This window comes from Corythoichthys intestinalis, chromosome 1 (genome assembly GCF_030265065.1).
Source record: "Corythoichthys intestinalis isolate RoL2023-P3 chromosome 1, ASM3026506v1, whole genome shotgun sequence".
Lineage (NCBI taxonomy): Eukaryota > Metazoa > Chordata > Actinopteri > Syngnathiformes > Syngnathidae > Corythoichthys > Corythoichthys intestinalis.
Genome location: NC_080395.1, coordinates 41,139,602 through 41,161,725, shown reverse-complemented (window position 1 = coordinate 41,161,725; position 22,124 = coordinate 41,139,602). Strand labels below are relative to the sequence as shown.

Sequence of the window (22,124 nt, the reverse complement as noted above, 5' to 3'; positions counted from 1 at the left end):
TGTTTTACAAAGGATATGGCTACAGTAATTACTTTATATAATAGTGTGCAATGCATTTACCATCATTTTTAGACTATACAGCAAACCTGAGTATAAATCGCACCTACCAAAATCTTACAATAAAAAAGCATTTGTTCATATATAAACTGCACTGGACTATAAAACTTAGGTGTACAGATTGCTATTATGCAATATCTAAACCAAAAGACATTTGGGTCATTGATATGTAAAAATCCATAAACCATAGGGCTAAAAGAAAAATAGCAGCACATTGAAATGAACTTATACAATTCCAGGTTGTCATATACATTCATTACTCGTATGTCCTCTTTGCGTATGCAGTTTGGCAGACTGGAAACAGCCCTTGACATATTTACACCTTAGCAGCTTTTGCCAAGATATTAAAAAAAAAAAGATCGGTGTGTGTGTCTTACCCCCATGGTATGCGATAGCTGTTCAGCAGTGAGACTGAGGTTGTACTTCTGAGCTTCCAGCCTTCGACACTGGTTCTGCAACACGTGTCGCTCAAGACTTTGTTCTTAAAAAAAAAAAAAAACAACAAAAAAGAACACACATAAAAATGAGTGAGCTGGGACAGAAAAGTGAAAAATGAGTGCAGTGAACATGACAAGCAACTGGAGGAACAAAGGCTTTGTTCAAAGCAAATCGTAATATTTAAGGGAATAAAAGAAGAGAACATAAAAGTGCGGGAATAAAAACGTGCTATCGAGTCTTCACCATCTGAAACAAATCCTGACTACAATAAGAGAGCTTTACTTCCATCTAGTTATCAAGATGCACCACAAAAACGTAGCTGTACCTCTACTTACAAACATCTGTACGAATGGAATTTTCAGGTTACGACATGCCTCAACGGAGAAATATTACCTTTTGATATGAAATAAATTTCAGGACATGAGGCAAAAAAAACCCAATACTGTACTCTACAGTCAGAGATTCATATGCACTTTCTGCTTTTAAATGTCATGTCATAGGATCCTGCTGCCCTATTGGTCATTAAGTTTCCCATCATGCATCAGTAACGAGATTCTGCTCTCCTATTGGCATATTGTTGATGAGGTTTCATTTTGGGTGTCGCAGTATGATGACATGTACAGGCGCGACGGTGTTGTTGCCGTTACAGCGGTCTCTACATCTTCGTCAAAAGAGCACAAGTCTCCTTGCGTTTTTGTCCCATGAAAAGTTTTTTTAAGCCCACACATGGTTCACTACATTAGTAGCACATACGAGCACAGGTTTCCTTGCATTTTTGTGTCACAAAGAGTAAGATAGGTGATAGGCACCATCTTGAAAGAGAAGGAAGGAAAGATATTTTTTTTTTACATTTTCCTTTGCATTATGTTCTGTCATCTACTTCATTACAGGTATGAACGGTTAGGTTAGGTACATAGAATAATTCTAGTGCTGCAACGATTAATCGATTAACCAAGTATTCCATTAGAAAAAATATATTCAAATAAATTTTGCTGCTTTGAGTATTTGTTTAATTAAAGTGGCGTTGTAATGGTTTGTTTTGAAAGTGTTTGCATTTAGTTTTATTGATTTGGGTGGATACACAGCCCTCTAGTCTGCCTCATTTCACACGGCTGAATCCAGCTGCTCCCTGTTAAGCCCAACATAAGCTAAGTTTTGGTTTTAGCTAATGTTTATTTTTAATGCATTTGTTTTTTTTTTTTTAATGCATTCGTAATTTAGTTTAAATGTATATTTAACCGTCTTTTGTTGGACTATGTGTTTGAACTATTTGTTAAGAGCATTAAAAAAAAAAAAAAAAAAAAAACGTGGGCATTTTATAGCATTTAAGCCAGCGGACTTTTATGTAAGTTAGCCAATTGCTCTTTTGTTGTACATATGTCCTCATTTATTTATTTTTTTTTTTAGACCGTTTGAGGCTCAGGTCAAGTATTTTAATTTTTATGTTCCTTATCTGATTACTCGATTATTCGAACTAACTACTTAGTTCATCGATTAATCGACTACTAAAATAATCGAAATAATTCAAATGTGTTTGGCTGTTGTTTTATTCCACCTTCACCCCGATTATAAAACTAAATATGGCGTTTCAGTAGTGCTTAGAACATTTACATGGAAAACTCATCTCTACTTACGGAATTTTCAAGCTATGAGAACTTCCATAACCAATTTTGTAAGCAGAGGTACCACTGTGTTTAGCATAGAAATAAAGTGGCCACTCGTAAAAATGAGGAAGAAAATATAGAGCTAACAACTAATGAGACAAAGGGTCAAAAAGAGAATATTTACCTTCGACATATTCCTGATAAGCTTCAAATATGGATTCAATCCCTTGCCACTTGGAAGCCGGGATAGCCCCTTCTTCCCCCTCCTCTTCTTCGTCGTCCTCGTCCTCTGAAGCGGACGGGTCCTCCCTCATCCCTGAGGCGTCGCGGTGGAGCGGTGCGGAGAAGTGCTGCCCATTGGGCTGGGGGTGTGCGTGCGCCAGCGCGAGGGCCGACGGATGCGTGCTGGAGTGCGACTGGGAGTGCGGTGGAGGTGGCCTGCCGGGGGCGCCCTGGAGCTCCGGAATGTTGTAATGAACCGATGACTCCTGAAGGGGAGATGACTCCGACATCCCAGTAGCCCCGCCTTAAAGCATAATGATGGGATTTTAAACTTCAAAAGGAGTGGAGCGACTGAGAAATACGAGTTTTCGTGACGATGATTGCCATGACTTTAAGTGAGTTAAAGTCGACTACTTTCTAAAAGATAAAACTGAGAGAATATAATGATGCTTGTCATATTGTCGCAGAACCGAAGGTGCCTTATCGAAATTAAAGTGCTCATCAGTAATGAGAGCTCTGAGAGATGATAGGAATCTTTTAAAGGAATACGCTCTCAATTCAAATGAACGTCTCCTAAGACACATTCACTGAAAGTCTTTCACAGACACCAAGTCAGATGATAGGAGGCCCAAGAAAGAAAATAAAATACCAATTATTGCATGAATTTAAGACAAGTGGAAGAACTTTGACTGTATGTGAAGCATCAAAGTAAAGATTTGATTCATATCTTCATTTCTGACCCATGGTTCAACACCTGATTAGTTTTTTTCCCCTCAGATCCAATATTTTACAACTGTACTTAAATACAGTGTATTAATATATATTGTTTGTCAGAATAGAACCTGTGTTTGTCTTTATACGTCCCCATTCACTTTTATGATTTGTGTCTAGGCAAAAGAATCTTGTTTAAAACATTCAAAAAGCGCAGAATTTCATTTTTCTAATGTATTATAATTGGGGAAAAAAACTTGTCTCCCAAAGTATCTTGGTGTCCCTCTAGGTGGCATACGACCATCTCCCATCAATAGAATCCCCCATCTGCCCACCTGTCGCTCGTCCTCGTTGTCTTCTTGGTGATTGAATTTTGCATTAAAGTGCATCAAATCGTTTGTCTTTACAAGCGAACACTAACCATGTCCCCCAGTTTACCTATCCCATTTTTTTGTTTGTGTAATGCTCAGTGTTGTTAATAACGGCGTTACAATATAACGGCGTTACTAACGGCGTTATTTTTTTCAGTAGTGGGTAATCTAATTAATTACTTTTCTCTTCTTGGCAACGCCGTTACCGTTACTGAGGACGGAAAGGCATGCGTTACTATGCGTTACTATATTGGTCGAAAAGTCTGAGGGAGACGGACTCACCGAGACGACAGAGCAGAGCAGGAGCGGGGAGGAGGCAAGAAAGTTGTGACGCCGAGCAAACGCGATGCTAGGTAGCTCCAATAATACATGTTGTACCCGATAGCCTTCAAACTACGCCCGCATGTTATGGTAGATATGGTAGACATGGTAGATATCACATGTACTGTACATAGATATAACTAGATGCAAAATGACAGACATGGCACTAAATGCGTTAGTAGACAGCCGCCATCTTAAAGCAGTAGGCTTTTTAGGACGGCTCTGTTGTAAAGAACCTTCCTAGCGAACCTAAGTAACTTTTTATCTAAAATACTTCTAAATCGGCAAAATCTTGACTTGAATCTATCTTTAAATGATGAAACAGTTTTAAAACTTTCATATGTCGAAAGTAGAGAGAAGGGAACTAATGCAATAATGGGAGCAATTTTAACAACTTTTAACAGTTGATTCAGGGTAAAGGGTAAATTAGGGTAAAGAATTGGGCTCGGGCCAATTGTACCAAAAACCTCTACAAAAAACTTCACATAGTGTGGCCCAAATTTTTTTTTTTTTTTTTTTTTTTTTTTGAGGGAAAAAAAAAAAGTAATTATCACCAATTACTTTGCCAAGTAACTAATTACTCTTACATTCAGGTAATTGAGTTACTAACGCAATTACTTTTTGGGAGAAGTAATTTGTAACTATAATTAATTACTTTTTTTCAGTAAGATTAACAACACTGGTAATGCTATTATTTCCTTTAATTTCACGACGTGTGTACGGCTGCCCATTCTCTCTCTCTCCTCTTGCTTGTATTTAAATAATCTTGTATATAAATAGTCTTTTCTTATACATTTAATTTATTTTTCAGATAATTTACCCTTAAATCAACACTAAGGAAAGTTTTGGTCGATTTTATGAGCACATGTGGACAAAAGCGATAGTGTTTTGCCAAAGCAGACTGCATTTCCCATTAGGAGCATAAATTGAACAATATTCCTGTTTCCAGCGGCTGTATGAAAGATGAATAGTGATGAGGTAATGAATCCAGTTGTAGCTAACAATATCATACGAATGGGGAAAGGGGGAATAAACGTATGCTGTAAAGCAGTCAGCGCATTTGTATTTTTTTTTTTGTGGCAGGGTTCCAGCCACCCTCCTCAAAGTTAGTGCCAAGTGAAAGCGATAACAGAGGTGTCATTCAAGTAGTTGTCAGTCCACATATCACAAATGTTACGAAAATATTTTAATTAGAAAAGTTCCCTAGTGTTGCTTTAAATTGATGCCTTGAAATATTATCTATAAATAACATGGGAGTTCACGGTAGGTATACATACATTAACTGAAATTAAATTATTTCTAATGGAGTAAATATATTCATGATACGAGCACATTTATGTTACGAGCTTGGTCGTGGAAATGATTTTGCTCGAATCATTAGGATCCACGGTATTTGCATTTGAAATCATTCACTGCGATAAAATGTCCATTTCATTTGAAGGAGGAGGAATGATCACTGCCATCCGCTCCCAATTCAAATGAATTGGCCATGGAACGCCATCAATGGCAGCCAAAGAGTTTAGCGAGTGCTTTCACAGCTTACCTTTGTGTTTCTGAAGTGCCTTCTGAGTGGACTGCAGCACTGATTCATGAAACTGCTGGGCAAATTCCTCTGGGGTGAAGCTGTCCCAGGGTTTAGTGCGTCCGTTTACGCTGTGGACGCCCTCCTTGGCCTGTAGAGGGAGCGGGGGCCGCAAGCTGTTCAGCAGGCTGGAATTCCGCTTGGAGGCCGGGCCGTCGGTGGGCCCCCGGGCCTTGTCTGGGTAGACAGCTGGAGAAGGAGGATCCTTTGGTCTTAGCGTGTCCCCGAGGAGTTTTGGATGGCCGTTAGGGGACGGGGACAACGGGCAATGTGAGGAAGGGCTATGGGGTCTGACGTGGTGGTCTTCTGATTCCGAGTTGGGCTGGGAACATGCAGAGTCTGAAACAATGCAAGCATACTTCAGGTCACAACACATAACTTTTATCTTTCATTCATTTTCTATCGCCCTTGCTTCTATTCAGAGCCCAGCTGTCGGAATATACACTTGAATAGTCGCTAGGCATGTGCCAGTATGATATTTTGACGGTACGATAATCGTGAGCAAAAATACCGCGGTATCACGGTATTGCAATTATAGCTCCCAAAAATTTTGAGATGTATGGGTTAAAGTGCTTGTGACACGAAAAAGCATGTTTATTTCATAATACACGCGGTATTTTATGCTCCTGAATGATATGGACCGCTTGGATGTGTGTGGAAGCGATCGCTATATTTATTTAGTTTTTTGAATCCCGCGCCAGGAAAATGAGTGACTTCCGGCTTCGGTCTCGCATTGAGGAGGAGGGCGCTGTGACGTGTACGGTAGAAGACGTCCTCTTCACGCTACAGTGTACTGTTGTGTATGAGGACGAAGGATTCAGCTGATTTTGCGGATTAATACTTTTATTTTTTGCATCACGCCAGCCAAACGGCTGCAGAAAAATCATTCTGTATGCGGGAGAGGCGTATGCGCCTTTTTGGAGTTTCAAAAGGTTCCCATTCACCGTGGATATTTACTGTGGGACCATTGGACTTACAAGGAAGTGAGTAAACATCTTGTTTTGTATTATGTCAAATACGAATACAGTGATTACAAAGTAAACACTATAAAATTCCTTTAAATAAAGGACTACTTACGTTTGATCATTGATAGGCATGTAAAAAGCTATCCTCACGCTCATTAGCAGTTAGCTGTTAGCACGTTAGCTACACAACAATTCCAGCCACCCTCCTCCAGGGAACGAACTGTAAATTGCTCTCCGCCGGGCGGTTTGCCGATCCGCAAAGAAACTCGACAACCGGGTCGTCATGTCAAATAATCCAGGCTAGTTATGTGTGATTTTCCACTTCGAAGACTTTGAAACATCCCTCGGTTCGGGTTAGCATGTCGGCTAGCTGTCACTCCTGGTCTGTTTGCATTCTCCGAAGCCGGGGAAGGGAAATGACATATGTCCGATTTAGGTGTCATAAAATATCGTTCGGCAGGTGTGACAGTAAAGGTAAAGTCGACTGTTTTGACCATTATGGAGTAATTTTGCCATGTCGTCTTGAATAAATGGATTTTTATTATTTTATATTCCATTTAGCACAAGTTATTTGTCATGACCATGCCATTTATTTAGCAATTGGGGAAAGTACTTGGGTAAAAAGAATATCCTGTAAAAATATTGAAGTAAAGAGACAGAAACAATGACATTTTGCCGCTCTCTTCGTCGCGTTTTCCTCATTGTGAATAGTTCCCCCTCAACGGGCTGACTGGTCCTTCTCAAGCCATTTATATAGCTATTGGGGAAAATACTTGGATAAAAAGAATATCCTGTAAAAATATTGGGAGTAGAGAGACTGAAACAATGACATTTTGCAGCTCTCTTCGTCTCGTTTTCCTCGTTCTGAACAATTCCCCCTCAATGGGCTGAATAGTAAAACCGATGAGCCTAGTCTACCGCTGACGTCATCCACCTGTTGGGGACGCTAAAGCCCTATAATTGTAGGCGTGGCTAACCGGCAGATTAAAAGACTAATTTCTCGTCATCTGCGCTTTGCTAAATTGTTGTATATGGTCGAATCGTCTCAAAATATGATTCTAATTCACATAATAATGCCATTTAAGACTTTTTTTCTGGTGTCGTATGCTCTTTAAAAAAAATTACTTTTTTCCATAGAACAGGATTTTTTTTTTTTCAGACCATAGTTGCAATTTGGAACATGAATATAGTGTTAAAATAAATAAATAATCAAATAAAAAAATATTTTAAATAAAATTAAACTCAATATAACTTATAGACAGGGGTGCACATAAGTGGTCCGCATGCGCGCATGCGTACTGGACGTAGACAAACGTGCTGGCCCTCAACGGCTTCCATACGCTTTTGCGTACCGATGGCTGACCACTGTATTTGCGGCGGACACGAGAAAATAACTTCTCAAAATGTCGAAGAGGCAGGCCACACTGAGTAATTACTTCCGTGTTCCCCAACCCCAGTCAAAAGACAGACAGACGACAGAGACGTCACCGGAGCTACCGAAAAAAAAGGACTTCTGCCGAAAAGTGGCTACAGGAGGTACCATGGCTAGAAACAAATGATGCTCGCACGGAAATGCGGTACAAAATGTGCCGTGAGAATCCCAATGTCGCCGATAAGAGCAGCGCATTTTATGTAGGGTCAAAGAATTTCAGCCATCCAAACTTTGAAAAGCACGAAAAAAACAGAGAGCATGTGGCAATTAAGCAAACTATTGATGTCAGACATGACCCCACTCGCCCTATGGACAAGTCGCAGAATAAAGGTAATGAACAGCGACATGCACTGACAAACGTGTTTTTGCTCGCATTTTACAAAGCTAAACATGCACGTTCAATGAGGTCTTATGAGGAGGACATCCCACTTTTAAAAAGGCTTGGAGTTAATGTGGGAGCCGCATAATGCCCTTTATTTTGAATTGGTGCTTTTATGTTTATTTCTTTACATTTCACTTGAAAGTAATGCCAATTTTGTTGTGCCAGTTGACGTTAATCAAGCATTAATTGTTAATATAATTAATTAAAGTTAATTGGCTCTAAGTAGAGCTTGTCATAAATTTATCGCATCAGGCGGGTCGGCTCTCAAGCTCAATGAGGACCAAGTCACATCTCCAGGTCCTCCTCTGAGAACCTGGGCGAAAAAATTATGTGCACCCCTGCTTATAGACTATACTCACAGCCACAGCTCAAGTTGCTCAAGATTAGAGCAAGCACAAAATAATTTCTATAAAAAAGTAAAAACACTTCTGAATAAAAAAAAAAAAAAAAAATTATACTGCATGCCGTTTTTTTTGAGGGTGGAAAAGCTTAAGTGACGTTTCGCCATTTTCAGCCACTGTGTCAACTCTAGTCTACATGATGTCATGCCTTTGTGTTAAAAAGAACATAAAGAATTCATAAGTTAGTTAAAAATGTATAATTTAGTTAAAATTTCAATATTGTTGTGGAAAGGTTTCATCTAAAAAAAAAAAAAAAAAAAAAATTTAAACATTGGGAGTGAGACCTCTCTTTGATCCAGCGAACGTGGATTTGTGCTTAGGGCAAGATCCTCTTTCGCAATTAGCGATCTTTGACGCTATCACTTTTTCCCCTTCATTCAAGCGAATCAAGCTTGTTTTCTCACTCTGCGACTGTCACACTCAACGAAGTTGCTCTCCCAGCTAAGCCTAGGCTAACATTCATCTTTGTAAGCTTTTAGTTTGTTTGTATATTGAATTTGAAAGGAAAATGTGTGTAGTTTGTTTGTATATTGAATTTGAAAGGAAAATGTGTGTTTTGTTTTTGGCGAACTTTTTCCATGGTGCTAATCTGTTGAAGCTACTCACATGGAAAAATCTAATTGTACAACATTTTAAATGTATTCATTTTGTATATTACACTTACCACGATTTGAGAGCTCAATAAATTGAAGAACAGTACGCCTTATGTTTGGAGTATTTGTTTTTGGGTTAGCTGGCTGGCTAGCCGATAGCGTCACTTTGACACACAGCAACAAACGGGAGGGGGTGAGCGCTGCTGCGCCAAGCCGCTTCTGGCTGCATTTTTGACACAAGAAAAATAGCGAATACGTCTGACGGAAAATTTTTGTGGTTTTGAAACCGTGAAACCGGTAACCGGCACATGGCTAATAGTAGCCGGTCAATCGTAGGACTATTTCGGTTTTTTTAGTTTTGGGCCTCATCCAAAATTGTTTCTTTGTGTGTCAGCACTAGTATTTCTTTGTCTACGGACTTTTTTTTTCCCCAGAATTTTTGTTCATGCCAGGGATTTTTAAAAATTTTGCTGTAGTTCCATTTCATGGTGAAATGCAAACCTGAACATTCTGAAGAAAAATATTTTGTCAAGTGAATAATGCGACATTTTAGGAAGTGCTTTATGAGTAGGGTTGGGAATCGAGCATCGATGGGACCCGGTTCTAACACTCCGATGCTCCCGGAACCATTTGAATTTTTAAATTTCGATTCCATGTTTTGATGCCCTGACTGCCGAGCGGAAAAAATTGCTGCCGAAAACCACGAAGAAGAAGTGCGTGTTTGTGCAGTGCAACTTGATTACAACCATGGACAAGGTGTGGCGGCGCTCAAAAGTTTGGCTCAACTTTATATATATAAAAAAAAAAAAAGACCAGTCAGCTCAGTGCAACATTTGCAACATAACTATATCATGCAAAGGTGGCTGCATGACCAATATGAACACCTCCGGCTTCATGGAATACAAGTGCCGAGTAGCATAGCTGAGTGCCGCGCTGGTCCTCTAAACAGTCAGAACCAGGTAAGTAAAACAATAAATTACGTCAGTCTTCTGCTGTTCCCGCAATCAGACCCTGGATTAAGCAGTAGACGATAGATGGATGGATGGAATAGTACAAGAATAAGTCGTATTATTACTTCGGGCTATAGTCGATATCACGTCTTTAGAACTGGATGCGAAATGACAGAGTCGGCAGCGGTAGCACACTTATAGAGGACTAGATGCGAAATGACAGACTCACTGGCATTAGTAAACAGCCGCCATCTTAAAGCAGTAGATGTCTCCGTTAAAATCAACAGTATTAAAAGCATTTTTTGTTTTAGAATCTGTTGTGTTGCTTGTTTAGAAAGAAGCAGCCATATGAAGCATTCCCTTACTTATTTAATGAACTCGTATCAGTGAGCACATCCAGACATCACATAGCATCTTAGCCAGAATCTCTCATCTATTCTTCTACGCATTATGCGTACACACTCCTAAAGCGCCACTCACTGGCCTAACGTATTGTCACAACATAAACATTGCATGTGTCTGTAAACACAACAGAATCGGTTTTACAAATAAGGAAACCTTTTTATTTTGACTCATCGACTTTAAATTGTAATCAATAGAAAAATTTATATTAATGCTTCGTCGTAGCTCCCACCTAAAATACATGTATGGCAAAACAATATGTATAAATATTTTCTTCGTGAGCTTTTGAAAACCCTTGATATACAAATTAAAAAGAGCCCTATGAGTAGTTCATATAATTCATATTAATTGTATGATAATAAATAGTCATAAAAATAATAATAAAATAATAATGATAAATAATAATGACATTTAAATTCATATAATTTAAAAAATCACCGAGAAGACATTAATATAAACTAATAAATTTTAAACTATAAATTTTTTTGACCATGCCTCTTTTTTTTTTTTTAATTTGACCCTGCCTCTTAAAAATCGGAATTGTTTGGAACCGTAATCGAAACATGGAATCGGAATGGAAACCGGAATCGTTCAATTTCAAACGATGCCCAACCATATTTATGAGTCTCACCAGATAGCTGCGTCGGAGGGCTTTTGCACAGCGGATGAGGAGCATGTCTGATGGTATCCAAGGTTACGCTCTTCTCTTTAATGGCTTGAAGCAGCTCCACTGCCCTTTCATTATCTATAAGATGAGAAAAGTCAAGAATAAAATACCTGAATTTCCCAAGCCCCAATTTTCTTAACCTGTTTCCTGCCATTGGCGGGAATTAGTGCTGGCTGATATATGAAAAAAAAAAAAAAAAAATCGATATGCGTCATTTACATCACTTTAATGATATGCTGTAATTTATTGTATTTTAGTTTTGATGAAAAAAGTTAAGAGAGAAAAATGGTTTTAAAAATTACATGTTTGTCTTCATTAATGGCCGATACTTAACCGGGATGACCCCAAATTCAATAGCGAGTAACCAGGATATACATCTAAATGAAGAGGAAATGACCTGGAATAACTCCAAAATCCAAAATTTACCGACAATGAAGGAAATAATGACAAAAAATTAGTTTATCATCATATCACCAAGCTCTAACAGCAATGGAGTAGCTGTCCTTTGGACAGGTAAGTAACTTCCGGCCCCTCTCATTCCAAATTGATAACTATATTTTTCGAACTATACGTCGCACCAGCCAAAAAATGCGCAATGAAAAGGACAAAAACATATATAAGTCGCACCGGAGTATACGTAAGTAGCATTTTTTGGGGTATATTTATTTGATAGAATCCAGCACCAAGAACAGACATTTCATCTTGAAAGGCAATTTGAAATACAATAAAGAACAACAGGCTGAATAGGTGTACGGTATGCTAACATTACATGACGCTAGAAGTTAGATAGGGCCTAAAAAAATCCAGCCCGACCCGACCCCGATCAATTAACTTGATTCGCTTGCCCGAGCCCGAACCCCCCCCCAAATTTTATGTTTTATTTGTACGCACGAGCCCGGGAAAAAAAAGAAATTTTATGTTTTATTGGTGAGGACTCAGGAGAAGGAGGAAATGCAGGAATGGGATGCATGGTTGCGTTTTGTGTGATCACGTTTGTGACAATGCTGTTGCATACAGTGGGGCTAATAAGTATTTATTCAACCACTAATTGTGCAAGTTCTCCAACTTGAAAATATTAGAGAGGCCTGTAATTGTCAACATGGGTAAACCTCAACCATGAGAGACAGAATGTTGAAAAAAACCCAGAAAATCACATTGATTGATTTTTAAAGAATTTATTTGCAAATCATGGTGGAAAATATGTATTTGGTCGATACCAAAAGTTCAGCTCAATACTTTTTTATGTACCCTTTGTTGGTAATAACGGAGGCCAAACGTTTTCTGCAACTCTTCACAAGCTTTTCACACACTGTTGCTGGTATTTTGGCCCATTCCTCCATACAGAGCTCCTCTAGAGCAGTGATGTTTTGGGGCTGTCGTTGGGCAACACGGACTTTCAACTCCCTCCTCACCCCGTGGTGTCTAAATGATAACAAGAACGGGGAGAAAAAATCCCAGAACCACACGGGGGGACCTAGTGAATGACCTACAGAGAGCTGGGACCACAGTAACAAAGGCTACTATCAGTAACCCAATGCGCCGCCAGGGACTCAAAACCTGCGCTGCCAGACGTGTCCCCCTGCTAAAGAAAGTACACGTCCAGACCCGTCTGCGGTTCGCTAGAGAGCATTTGGATAATCCAGAAGAGGACTGGGAGAGTGTGTTATGGTCAGATGAAAACAAAACAGAATTTTTTGGTAGAAACACAGGTTCTCTTGTTTGGAGGAAAAAGAATACTGAATTGCACCATACCCACTGTGAAGCATGGGGCTGTTTTTCTGCAAAGGGACCAGGACGACTGATCTGTGTAAAGGAAAGAATGAATGGGGCCATGTATCGAGAAATTTTGAGTGAAAATCTCCTTCCATCAGCAAGGGCATTGAAGATGAGATGTGGCTGGGACTTTCAGCATGACAATGATCCCAAACACACAGCCAGGACAACAAAGGAGTGGCTTCGTAAGAAGCATTTCAAGCTCCTGGCCTAGTGGCCCAGCCAGTCTCCAGGTCTCAACCCCATAGAAAATCTGCGGAGGGAGTTGAAAGTCCATGTTGCCCAACGACAGACCCAAAACATCACTGCTCTAGAGGAGATCTGCATGGAGGAATGGGCCAAAATACCAGCAACAGTGTGTGAAAAGCTTGTGAAGAGTTACAGAAAACGTTTGGCCTCCGTTATTGCCAACAAAGGGTACATAACCAAGTATTGAGATGAACTTTTGGTATTGACCAAATACTTATTTTCCACCATGATTGGCAAATGAATTATTTAAAAATCAAACAATGTGATTTTCTGTTTTTTTCCCCACATTCTGTCTCTCATGGTTGAGGTTTAACCATGTTGACAAGTACAGGCCTCTCTAATATTTTCAAGTGGGAGAACTTGCACAATAAGTGGTTGACTAAATACTTATTTGCCCCACTGTATATGCATAATGATAACAAATTAAAGCCTGTCTTTTGTGACGAATTCTCCCAGTTAAACAAGACTGTAAGATGGATATTCAATAAACATTTGTATCCTTTATATTTGCATGTCTGTTCTAACAGGTGGATAGTGGATTTGACATTTAATTTCCTTGAGTTGGTAGAAAAAAGTTTTCTCAATGTTTAAATAGTTTACGTTTTTTATGATCGTTATGAATGCATTTACACCACAAAATAACACTTATAAAGTTTGTTAAATATATTTCTCGTATGGGACCAAAGCACCACATTCGTTTATATTCAGCGAAGCTGACACAGGTTTCTGTATAGCAACTTCAACAATCAATTTGAATCCTTTCCATATCCCACTCCTACCGCAGTTGTTTGCTTTTCAATTCCCCTGTCTTTAGTTTGTTTTTCACTCCTACAGCTGCTCCATATCGAAAAGGAAATACCAGGTTGCTTGCGGAGGGTGGAGAAGATTGAAAAGAGAGCGGGGCCACTGCGTTCACATGCGCAGGCATGTACAGCGCCTTGTTTTAGCCAAATTATTTGTTTTTATTTAACATTCATCTATCGTTTTAGTATAAATATATGAATATATATTTATTTTAAAAACGGTTAGCGAGAGAGAAGTCGGACCGACCGTAAATGATTACACATACAGTAAGTCGCTCCATAGTATAAGACGCACCCTTTGCCAAACTATAATATACTATACTATACTTATAGTCCGAAAAATACGGTAGTCGCCTAGGAGTTAAATAAAGCTGTAAAGAATGTTTGTATAAGTGAACTTTGCTATTCAAGGAATAAAATCCTCCACTTAAACTACGGAAAAAATACATTATGCATGCAACTTAAATACGCTGTTAATGATACAGGAAATTGAGGGTGAGATGGTGGCATCTGGAGTCAACATGTTAATGAGAGGCGGCTGCATGTGAAGCAGACTGCGCTCAATTGAAGTGAAGCGTCAGCGAGCTACAGAGCCCGCTGAGAACGACTACAATGCCGGGAGAGCTAATGAGCATGAGATGGTTCTGCTTTGCTCTGCTGGAATGAGATGTAACACGGATATGAGTCACTGATGAATATGTCAGCGTGGCGTGTAAAGGGCGCTGGGTCGATGCTGTGAAGTTTAACCGATACACAACTGTTAACACACAAGGGGAGTGGATGCACGATTACCACGGATGGGATTTAATAATCTACATATACTAGTCTCTTGCCTCGTCTCTGCTGGAGGGTGACGTGAGAAAGACGGAACATAGTGAGGAAGCGCTTCTTTTCCTCCAGCTCCGGCGCTCGGTCCATCTCCTCGGGGGTGAAGCGCGTGCTAAGTTGCGGGGGAGGAGTGCGTTTGGACTGTGAGGCAGCTGGCGAGGGGCTGCGCTCCCTGAGCATCCTCCGCCGCTTTTTTCTCTTCTGCTGCACCAACTCCTCCCGCCGGCCTACAGTGGTCAGGCTAAACATTCCAAGGAAGTCCAATTTCTGGACAGAAATCACGTTTGAGAAAGAGAAATAAAATGCTACTGGCAGGTCTGAGGAACCCGTTTGTGCTGGTATGTGTTTTACCTCTGTGGAGTCATCAAGTTTGAGTGGGGGCTGCTCTGCTACCCTCCTGAGATGTGCCCTAACCTCCTCCTCATCGCTTTCATCATACGAGTCATCCAGCTCATAGTAGTAACCTGTAAATAACAAGCAGGTCATACAGGGCACTAAACCTAACTCAAATATTATCACTAGTGTAATGAAACATCAGTCTGGATTGTTATATTGATTGGTTAAAGGATAATCGAATTGAAAACGATTATATCACAAAACATAATACCGTTAGTCGTCTCTTAGTTATGCTGTTTTGTAAAAAAATAATTCAATTGTCTGTCGTTTTCACAATATAATTTTCTATTAAAAAAAAAAAAAAAATTATTTTAATTTCATTTAGATGTAACTGATTCCGCTCAATGCGCATATAAGGCCCTTAAATGGAATCAAATAGTGGTAGCCTTCGTAATATTGCCAATTATCTTATTGTTGTCCGAGGAATCGATATTGTATTAAGCCTGTCGCAATATGCTATAATTCCATTTATCGCGCGATATATAAAAATGAAGGCGGTAATTTTTCCGCTGCGATTTATCGCCTCGCGTGCACGTGTGTGCGCGCGTGCGGCAGACGTGCTGTTAAAAGTTCGTTACCAACTGCGCAAAATGCATCTTCGTTCCAGGTCCGGCAAAAACTAGCGCCAGAGCCAATCGTTCCCATTATATCCTATTGTTCAACGTATACTGGCCGCGTCAGTGCTCCGGAGTGACTGTGGACCATCTATGGCGCGCCGGTGTTGTTGATGTGTGGGCACTCCCGTCAGGAGTGACATTTCACGCGGGGCGGCTATTTTTCGGCACAACGCTGGATATTTACAACGAAGTCCGCCAAAACATTGTTACCGACTTGGCTGCTACGAATAACCTCACTTTGACAACGAAGAGCTGAATGAAATTAAGAGCGCTGTGCTTCAAACTCGTCCTGTTTATGAAAGCCGTCATATGCTGGTGTTGTGTAGTAATGAGCAGACGTGACTTCAGCGGCGCTTGCTAACTTTTTAATGCGCGGTTGCGCGCACACACTAGATATCATGAAATGGCAAACTAGATGTGCTACGTCCCATGCCATTGGCTACGTGAGCCCAGAGTGATTATGGGACATGTAGTCCATATACTACATCGATGAATTCTAAACTGTCATTTGTCACGTTAAGAAGGCCAAATCAATCCATACCAGTGACTATAGATAATGTTGCAAATATTGTTAATTCAGTACGTGACACAGATGGATTCGGACCATAAATAGGATGTCTTGCTCATGTAGTAAACCTCGCTGCTAAGAGAGCTGTAGCAATCAACGGTGTGCCCTGCCTCACTTTACAAACAGTAAAGATTGTTGTCAGCACTTTTATACAAATCTTTTTCATATCAATAAGCAGTTCATATCAATAAGCAGTAAGCACGTAAATATTATGCACTAAAATGCATGTTTATATGATGGCAATTTAATTTTTGCTCGTTAGCAAAAAAAAAAAAAAAAACAAAAAAAAAAAAAATACAATTGTTTTTTTTTTTTTTTACAGAGCATTAAATGTATTGAATCAGATCGAAAATCGTGTCCCCCGTATCAAAATTCGTACCGAACCATGACTTAACTGTATCGTTGCATCACTATGGAACACCATTGCAGAGCTATGACGGGAAATGTTTTCATTTTCCTAAATGCTTAAGTTATTAAGTGCAAATTTTTATTTTTTTTTAAAACACATTTTATTTATTCTGTGTTTCTGTGCGGTATCAATATTGTTGTTTTTTACTTAAGAGGCAGGGTCTATTGTTTTTAGTTGTGATTTCTTAAAAAGTATATTTGAATTTAAGAGTAAATATTTATCGTGTTTAAATGGGTGTACTTGATCTATTAATATATACTGTATTCGCACTGTGTTATTGTAAATTGGTTAAAAAAAATTGGGGGGGGGCGCAATAATATCGCAATAATTTATGAGAATAATTATCGCACACTAAAATTTGTTATCGCGACATGCCTATATTGTATCATTATAAAATTGGCGACCCCTGCATAGCAGCATTCCTAAAGCTTTCATCAAGTGAAACTAACTTTTTCAGATGTTTCTCGGATGACGTGGAACAGAATTTAGTGCCAATTCCGGGACAAATTTCAAGGTCAACATAGCAACAACAACAACAAAAAAATCATTCTTAGAATTTCTCAGACCGCGTTAACACGACAACCGTCTGATTCAAAAATGCATAAGTGACGTTTTGTTGTTACTTTTTTGTGTGTGGGAATCTGCAAGCCCATGAAGACTCAAAACTTCATGAATCTTCTAGTATGCATGCTCAGTGTGTAGATGGCAGCGCCACTAAAACTTGATTCCTGCATGTAAACCCTTCTTGTTCTGTTCAAGAGTATGGCAGACAGACATTGTTGCCAAATTGAACGGATTCCTGACTCTAGGCCGGAAGGAAATTAATTTGGCGGTTTGATAAAATTTGCACTACTTTTGAGAAAACCTTTTCTTGGAAGGAAGGTTGTAATCTGGTCTGCTTTTTTTTTGACCTGGTTAGATTTTATGGTGTGATTGGGGTGGAGACTCTTTCTGATCTGGCAATCCTGGAGACAGCTGCCACCAGAACTTTTTGCGTTTTCAGCCGTTTAAACAGCGACAACAGCGTGGAACGATGTCAAAATTTGTTTCAGCCCCCCAAAATGCTGTATCCATCTATACAGTATGGACATCTGGGAAAGTTTTTTGCCATTTCACCTCATTACCGTTGTTGTGTAAACTGCCCCACAGTCACACTTTCACGTAATGCAGCGCAATTTAAAATTTAAGGAATTTAAGACCATGCAGACAAAATTCATTACGTTTTTTCAACACTTCATGAGGATTAGTTAATTTAAAACATACAAATCCTGATTAGTACCTTTCTCCTTGGCTTCCCTCTTTCTCTTCTCTTCCAAGTCCAGTTTACTGACTGGCCTTCTATGCTGCTGAAGAAGCTCGTCATAGATGAGCATTGTGTCTGGCACTGTTTCCTGTCCCGCACTCGAAGCAGACACAATGCCGACTGCTTGTCCATGACGACCGTGCGCTTGGCTGCTCTTCAGTCCAGTGTTGCTTTTGATGGCCCCTTCTAATTCATACTGGCTAGACAGGGACATGGACGCCCGCTGCTGGCTGAAGAAAGAGTGGGTGGATTTCTCCAGATCGGCAAGGAATGTACTGGGCTCTTGCAGGCCAGGCGGGCCTCTCGGTTGCAGATATTTCTCCATTACTCCACTGTCTCTCCTCCTGGCCCCATCCTCATACTTGGAGGGGCCAGGCGGTAACCGACTGAGCTCGTAGTGTCCCATCCCTGAGGGATCGTGGGTGCGTCGGGATTCTGAGGGTGTCTCTATTAGAGAAGCTGGGTTCCACAGGGTTGTGGGAGGTGGAGGGTGATGTTCACGTGGGAGTTGGGAGGGTTTGGGGGAGATGAGAGGCGGAGGTGCACCTAAGTGGGAATGGAGGTCTCGGTTTCCTGGTTCGTGGTTATTTGGTCTGTGAACATATAATGCAACATCGTTAGACATTGAGCAATTATTTGTGAGGTTTTTATTTTTCTTTTTTAGTTCATTAAAAAAAAAAGTTTCCAGTTTGTTTAAAAATGTAAAAATATATACAGTGCCTTGCAAAAGTATTCGGCCCCCTTGAATTTGCAACCTTTCGCCACATTTCAGGCTTCAAACATAAAGATATAAAATTTTAATTTTTTGTCAAGAATCAACAACAAGTGGGACACAATCGTGAAGTGGAACAAAATTTATTGGATAATTTAAACTTTTTTAACAAATAAAAAACTGAAAAGTGGGGCGTGCAATATTATTCGGCCCCCTTGCGTTAATACTTTGTAGCGCCACCTTTTGCTCCAGTTACAGCTGCAAGTCGCTTGGGGTATGTTTCTATCAGTTTTGCACATCGAGAGACTACATTCTTGCCCATTCTTCCTTGCAAAACAGCTCGAGCTCAGTGAGGTTGGATGGAGAGTGTTTGTGAACAGCAGTCTTCAGCTCTTTCCACAGATTCTCGATTGGATTCAGGTCTGGACTTTGACTTGGTCATTCTAACACCTGGATATGTTTATTTTTGAAGCATTCCATTGTAGATTTGGCTTTATGTTTTGGATCATTGTCCTGTTGGAAGATAAATCTCCGTCCCAGTCTCAGGTCTTGTGCAGATACCAACAGGTTTTCTTCCAGAATGATCCTGTATTTGGCTGCATCCATCTTCCCGTCAATTTTAACCATCTTCCCTGTCCCTGCTGAAGAAAAGCAGGCCCAAACCATGATGCTGCCACCACCGTGTTTGACAGTGGGGATGGTGTGTTCAGGGTGATGAGCTGTGTTGCTTTTACGCCAAACATATCGTTTTGCATTGTGGCCAAAAAGTTCAATTTTGGTTTCATCTGACCAGAGCACCTTCTTCCACATGTTTGGTGTGTCTCCCAGGTGGCTTGTGGCAAACTTTAAACGAGACTTTTTATGGATATCTTTGAGAAATGGCTTTCTTCTTGCCACTCTTCCATAAAGGCCAGATTTGTGCAGTGTACGACTGATTGTTGTCCTATGGACAGACTCTCCCACCTCAGCTGTAGATCTCTGCAGTTCATCCAGAGTGATCATGGGCCTCTTGGCTGCATCTCTGATCAGTTTTCTCCTTGTTTGAGAAGAAAGTTTGGAAGGACGGCCGGGTCTTGGTAGATTTGCAGTGGTCTGATGCTCCTTCCATTTCAATATGATGGCTTGCACAGTGCTCCTTGAGATGTTTAAAGCTTGGGAAATCTTTTTGTATCCAAATCCAGCTTTAAACTTCTCCACAACACTATCTCGGACCTGCCTGGTGTGTTCCTTGGTTTTCATAATGCTCTCTGCACTTTAAACAGAACCCTGAGACTATCACAGAGCAGGTGCATTTATACGGAGACTTGATTACACACAGGTGGATTCTATTTATCATCATCGGTCATTTAGGACAACATTGGATCATTCAGAGATCTTCACTGAATTTCTGGAGCGAGTTTGCTGCACTGAAAGTAAAGGGGCCGAATAATATTGTACGCCCCACTTTTCAGTTTTTTATTTGTTAAAAAAGTTTAAATTAACCAATAAATGTTGTTCCACTTCACGATTGTGTCCCACTTGTTGTTGATTCGTGGCAAAAAAATTAAATTTCATATCTTTATGTTTGAAGCCTGAAATGTGGCGAAAGGTTGCAAGATTCAAGGGGGCCGGATACTTTTGCGAGGCACTGTATATATATATATATATATATATATATATATATATATATATATATATATTATATAAGATCGATAAAAAAATCAAGGACCAAAGAGTTTACTTTTGAGAATATTTGCTTTCCTTTTTCTAGGAGGGAAGGAAATGAAGAAAAATGCATTAAATAAGAGAATATTTACTTTTAAAGTATTTGCTGCTATTGACAGCAATAGATGTCATACAAACGTAACAAAGTACGGTATACATAAAATGCCAAAGTTTATCACACTCATGGACTGCCATTGACGGCGATAAACGTACAATGCATTTGGACTGGGAGGGCTGGTCAGGACTGGTCTCTTCCCAGTTACAAGGGATCGGACATGTATTGGCGTCAATGGCAGCCTATGAGTGAGGAGCCTCAAAAAGAGTATTTGGACATGTTTTAAGTCAACAATGTTTCTAAACGCTGAATCGACTATAAAAATAGTCCTTCTTTAAAAGTTGATTATTCATGGCAGCTGTATTCTACACATGGCTCTTAAACACTTTCCAGAGTGTGTGCACAAATTGTTATCAAACATAGACACGGTAGCCCAGAGCACAGAAGGGACGTATCCAAGCCACAATCTGTCCTCCAGGTACAAACAAATGGTCATTTTGGATCTAGTGTGCATGCACGCACGGACGGCCGAGATATAATTCTAGAAGTCAAGGAGATAATCTTGGGGAAAGTGGGAAAATAAATGTCAGAATAGGATTACGGCTGACAATTCAGCACACATTTTCTATCTTTTAGTAGGAAAGAATTTGCACTAAAAGTCAAAGTCGTGAACAGTAAGTAATGCAGCTTCACATTATTGGAGCTGCTGCAGACATGGATTAAGACAAATGCTATTATATTACCAAAATGTGAAAACCTAAAAGTACTCAGGTTACTTGCTGTACTTTTGTGTAAAATTTACAAAAGGTCAGTATTAGTGGCTAAATAATATCGATGGCTGATTTGTTGAAGAGTAGAAGCTTATGATACTTTGAGAGGGGGAAAGGCAGTATTCAAGAGAGGAACAGCTACTACAGTATCATCAAACAGGCAACAGCAACAGAACATACGGCAAGAGGAGCCACCCGATGAATGCCTCCTATTTTTGTTAACATTTGTTTGTCTGTGGCTAAAAGGGCTTATCTAAAATCTACAGCGTAAAGTGTAATTCCGTTAGTGATAGTAGACGGGTGTATCCCAGCTGTCCAACCGACTAGTTCAGTATCAACCACAACCCAGCCTCTTAGACACACAAACAACACAAGCATTGGAACAAAGGAGAGGAAGTAGGAGGCTTATGCTGTGCAAGGTTGACAGGATTAGTCAAGAATCTGCCTTTGTGTGGCTTAGCCGTCCCACCCGCTGCCTGTCTGAAACCCTCCCAAGCAGAACTCATGAAACAGCAGTTACCAGGACCCCACTTTTCACTATGCATCATCGCCTAAACATAGCTGTCAGTCTTACCTCTGTGTCGGACACAGAAGCTGGTGTGGACAGAAATAGAGTCAATGTGTTTCTTCTGACAGGCTTGATCTTTTTCCAGTCCTGTCTGAAAACAACCTTCTGAAGCTCGTCAGTCTTGGAGACTTCAAAACACTGGCAACAGTGTCCCGAACTAGGGCCTCATGCACACTAATCTGCATAGCAGCTACACATAACCATTTGATGAATTCATTAATTAATATTTAGGGAGGAAAAATAAAATGGGCTGAATCATATACATACATGG

The 22,124-nt window shown here is 40.0% G+C and overlaps 1 protein-coding gene across 6 annotated transcripts in view; it reads right to left on the bottom strand.

The window, feature by feature from the left end:
- gse1b (Gse1 coiled-coil protein b) overlaps nucleotides 1–22,124 on the bottom strand; it is a 338,894-nt gene that overhangs the window by 2,200 nt on the left and 314,570 nt on the right. For all 6 annotated transcript variants that reach the window (XM_057857114.1, XM_057857286.1, XM_057857460.1 and 3 more), the window contains 7 exons: nucleotides 18,021–18,637; nucleotides 15,103–15,215; nucleotides 14,757–15,018; nucleotides 11,063–11,176; nucleotides 5,268–5,645; nucleotides 2,284–2,625; nucleotides 435–538 (listed from right to left, as the gene is read on the bottom strand). In XM_057857114.1, the coding sequence (XP_057713097.1) occupies nucleotides 435–538; nucleotides 2,284–2,625; nucleotides 5,268–5,645; nucleotides 11,063–11,176; nucleotides 14,757–15,018; nucleotides 15,103–15,215; nucleotides 18,021–18,637 (1,930 nt within the window). The remainder of the gene's footprint in view (nucleotides 1–434; nucleotides 539–2,283; nucleotides 2,626–5,267; nucleotides 5,646–11,062; nucleotides 11,177–14,756; nucleotides 15,019–15,102; nucleotides 15,216–18,020; nucleotides 18,638–22,124) is intronic.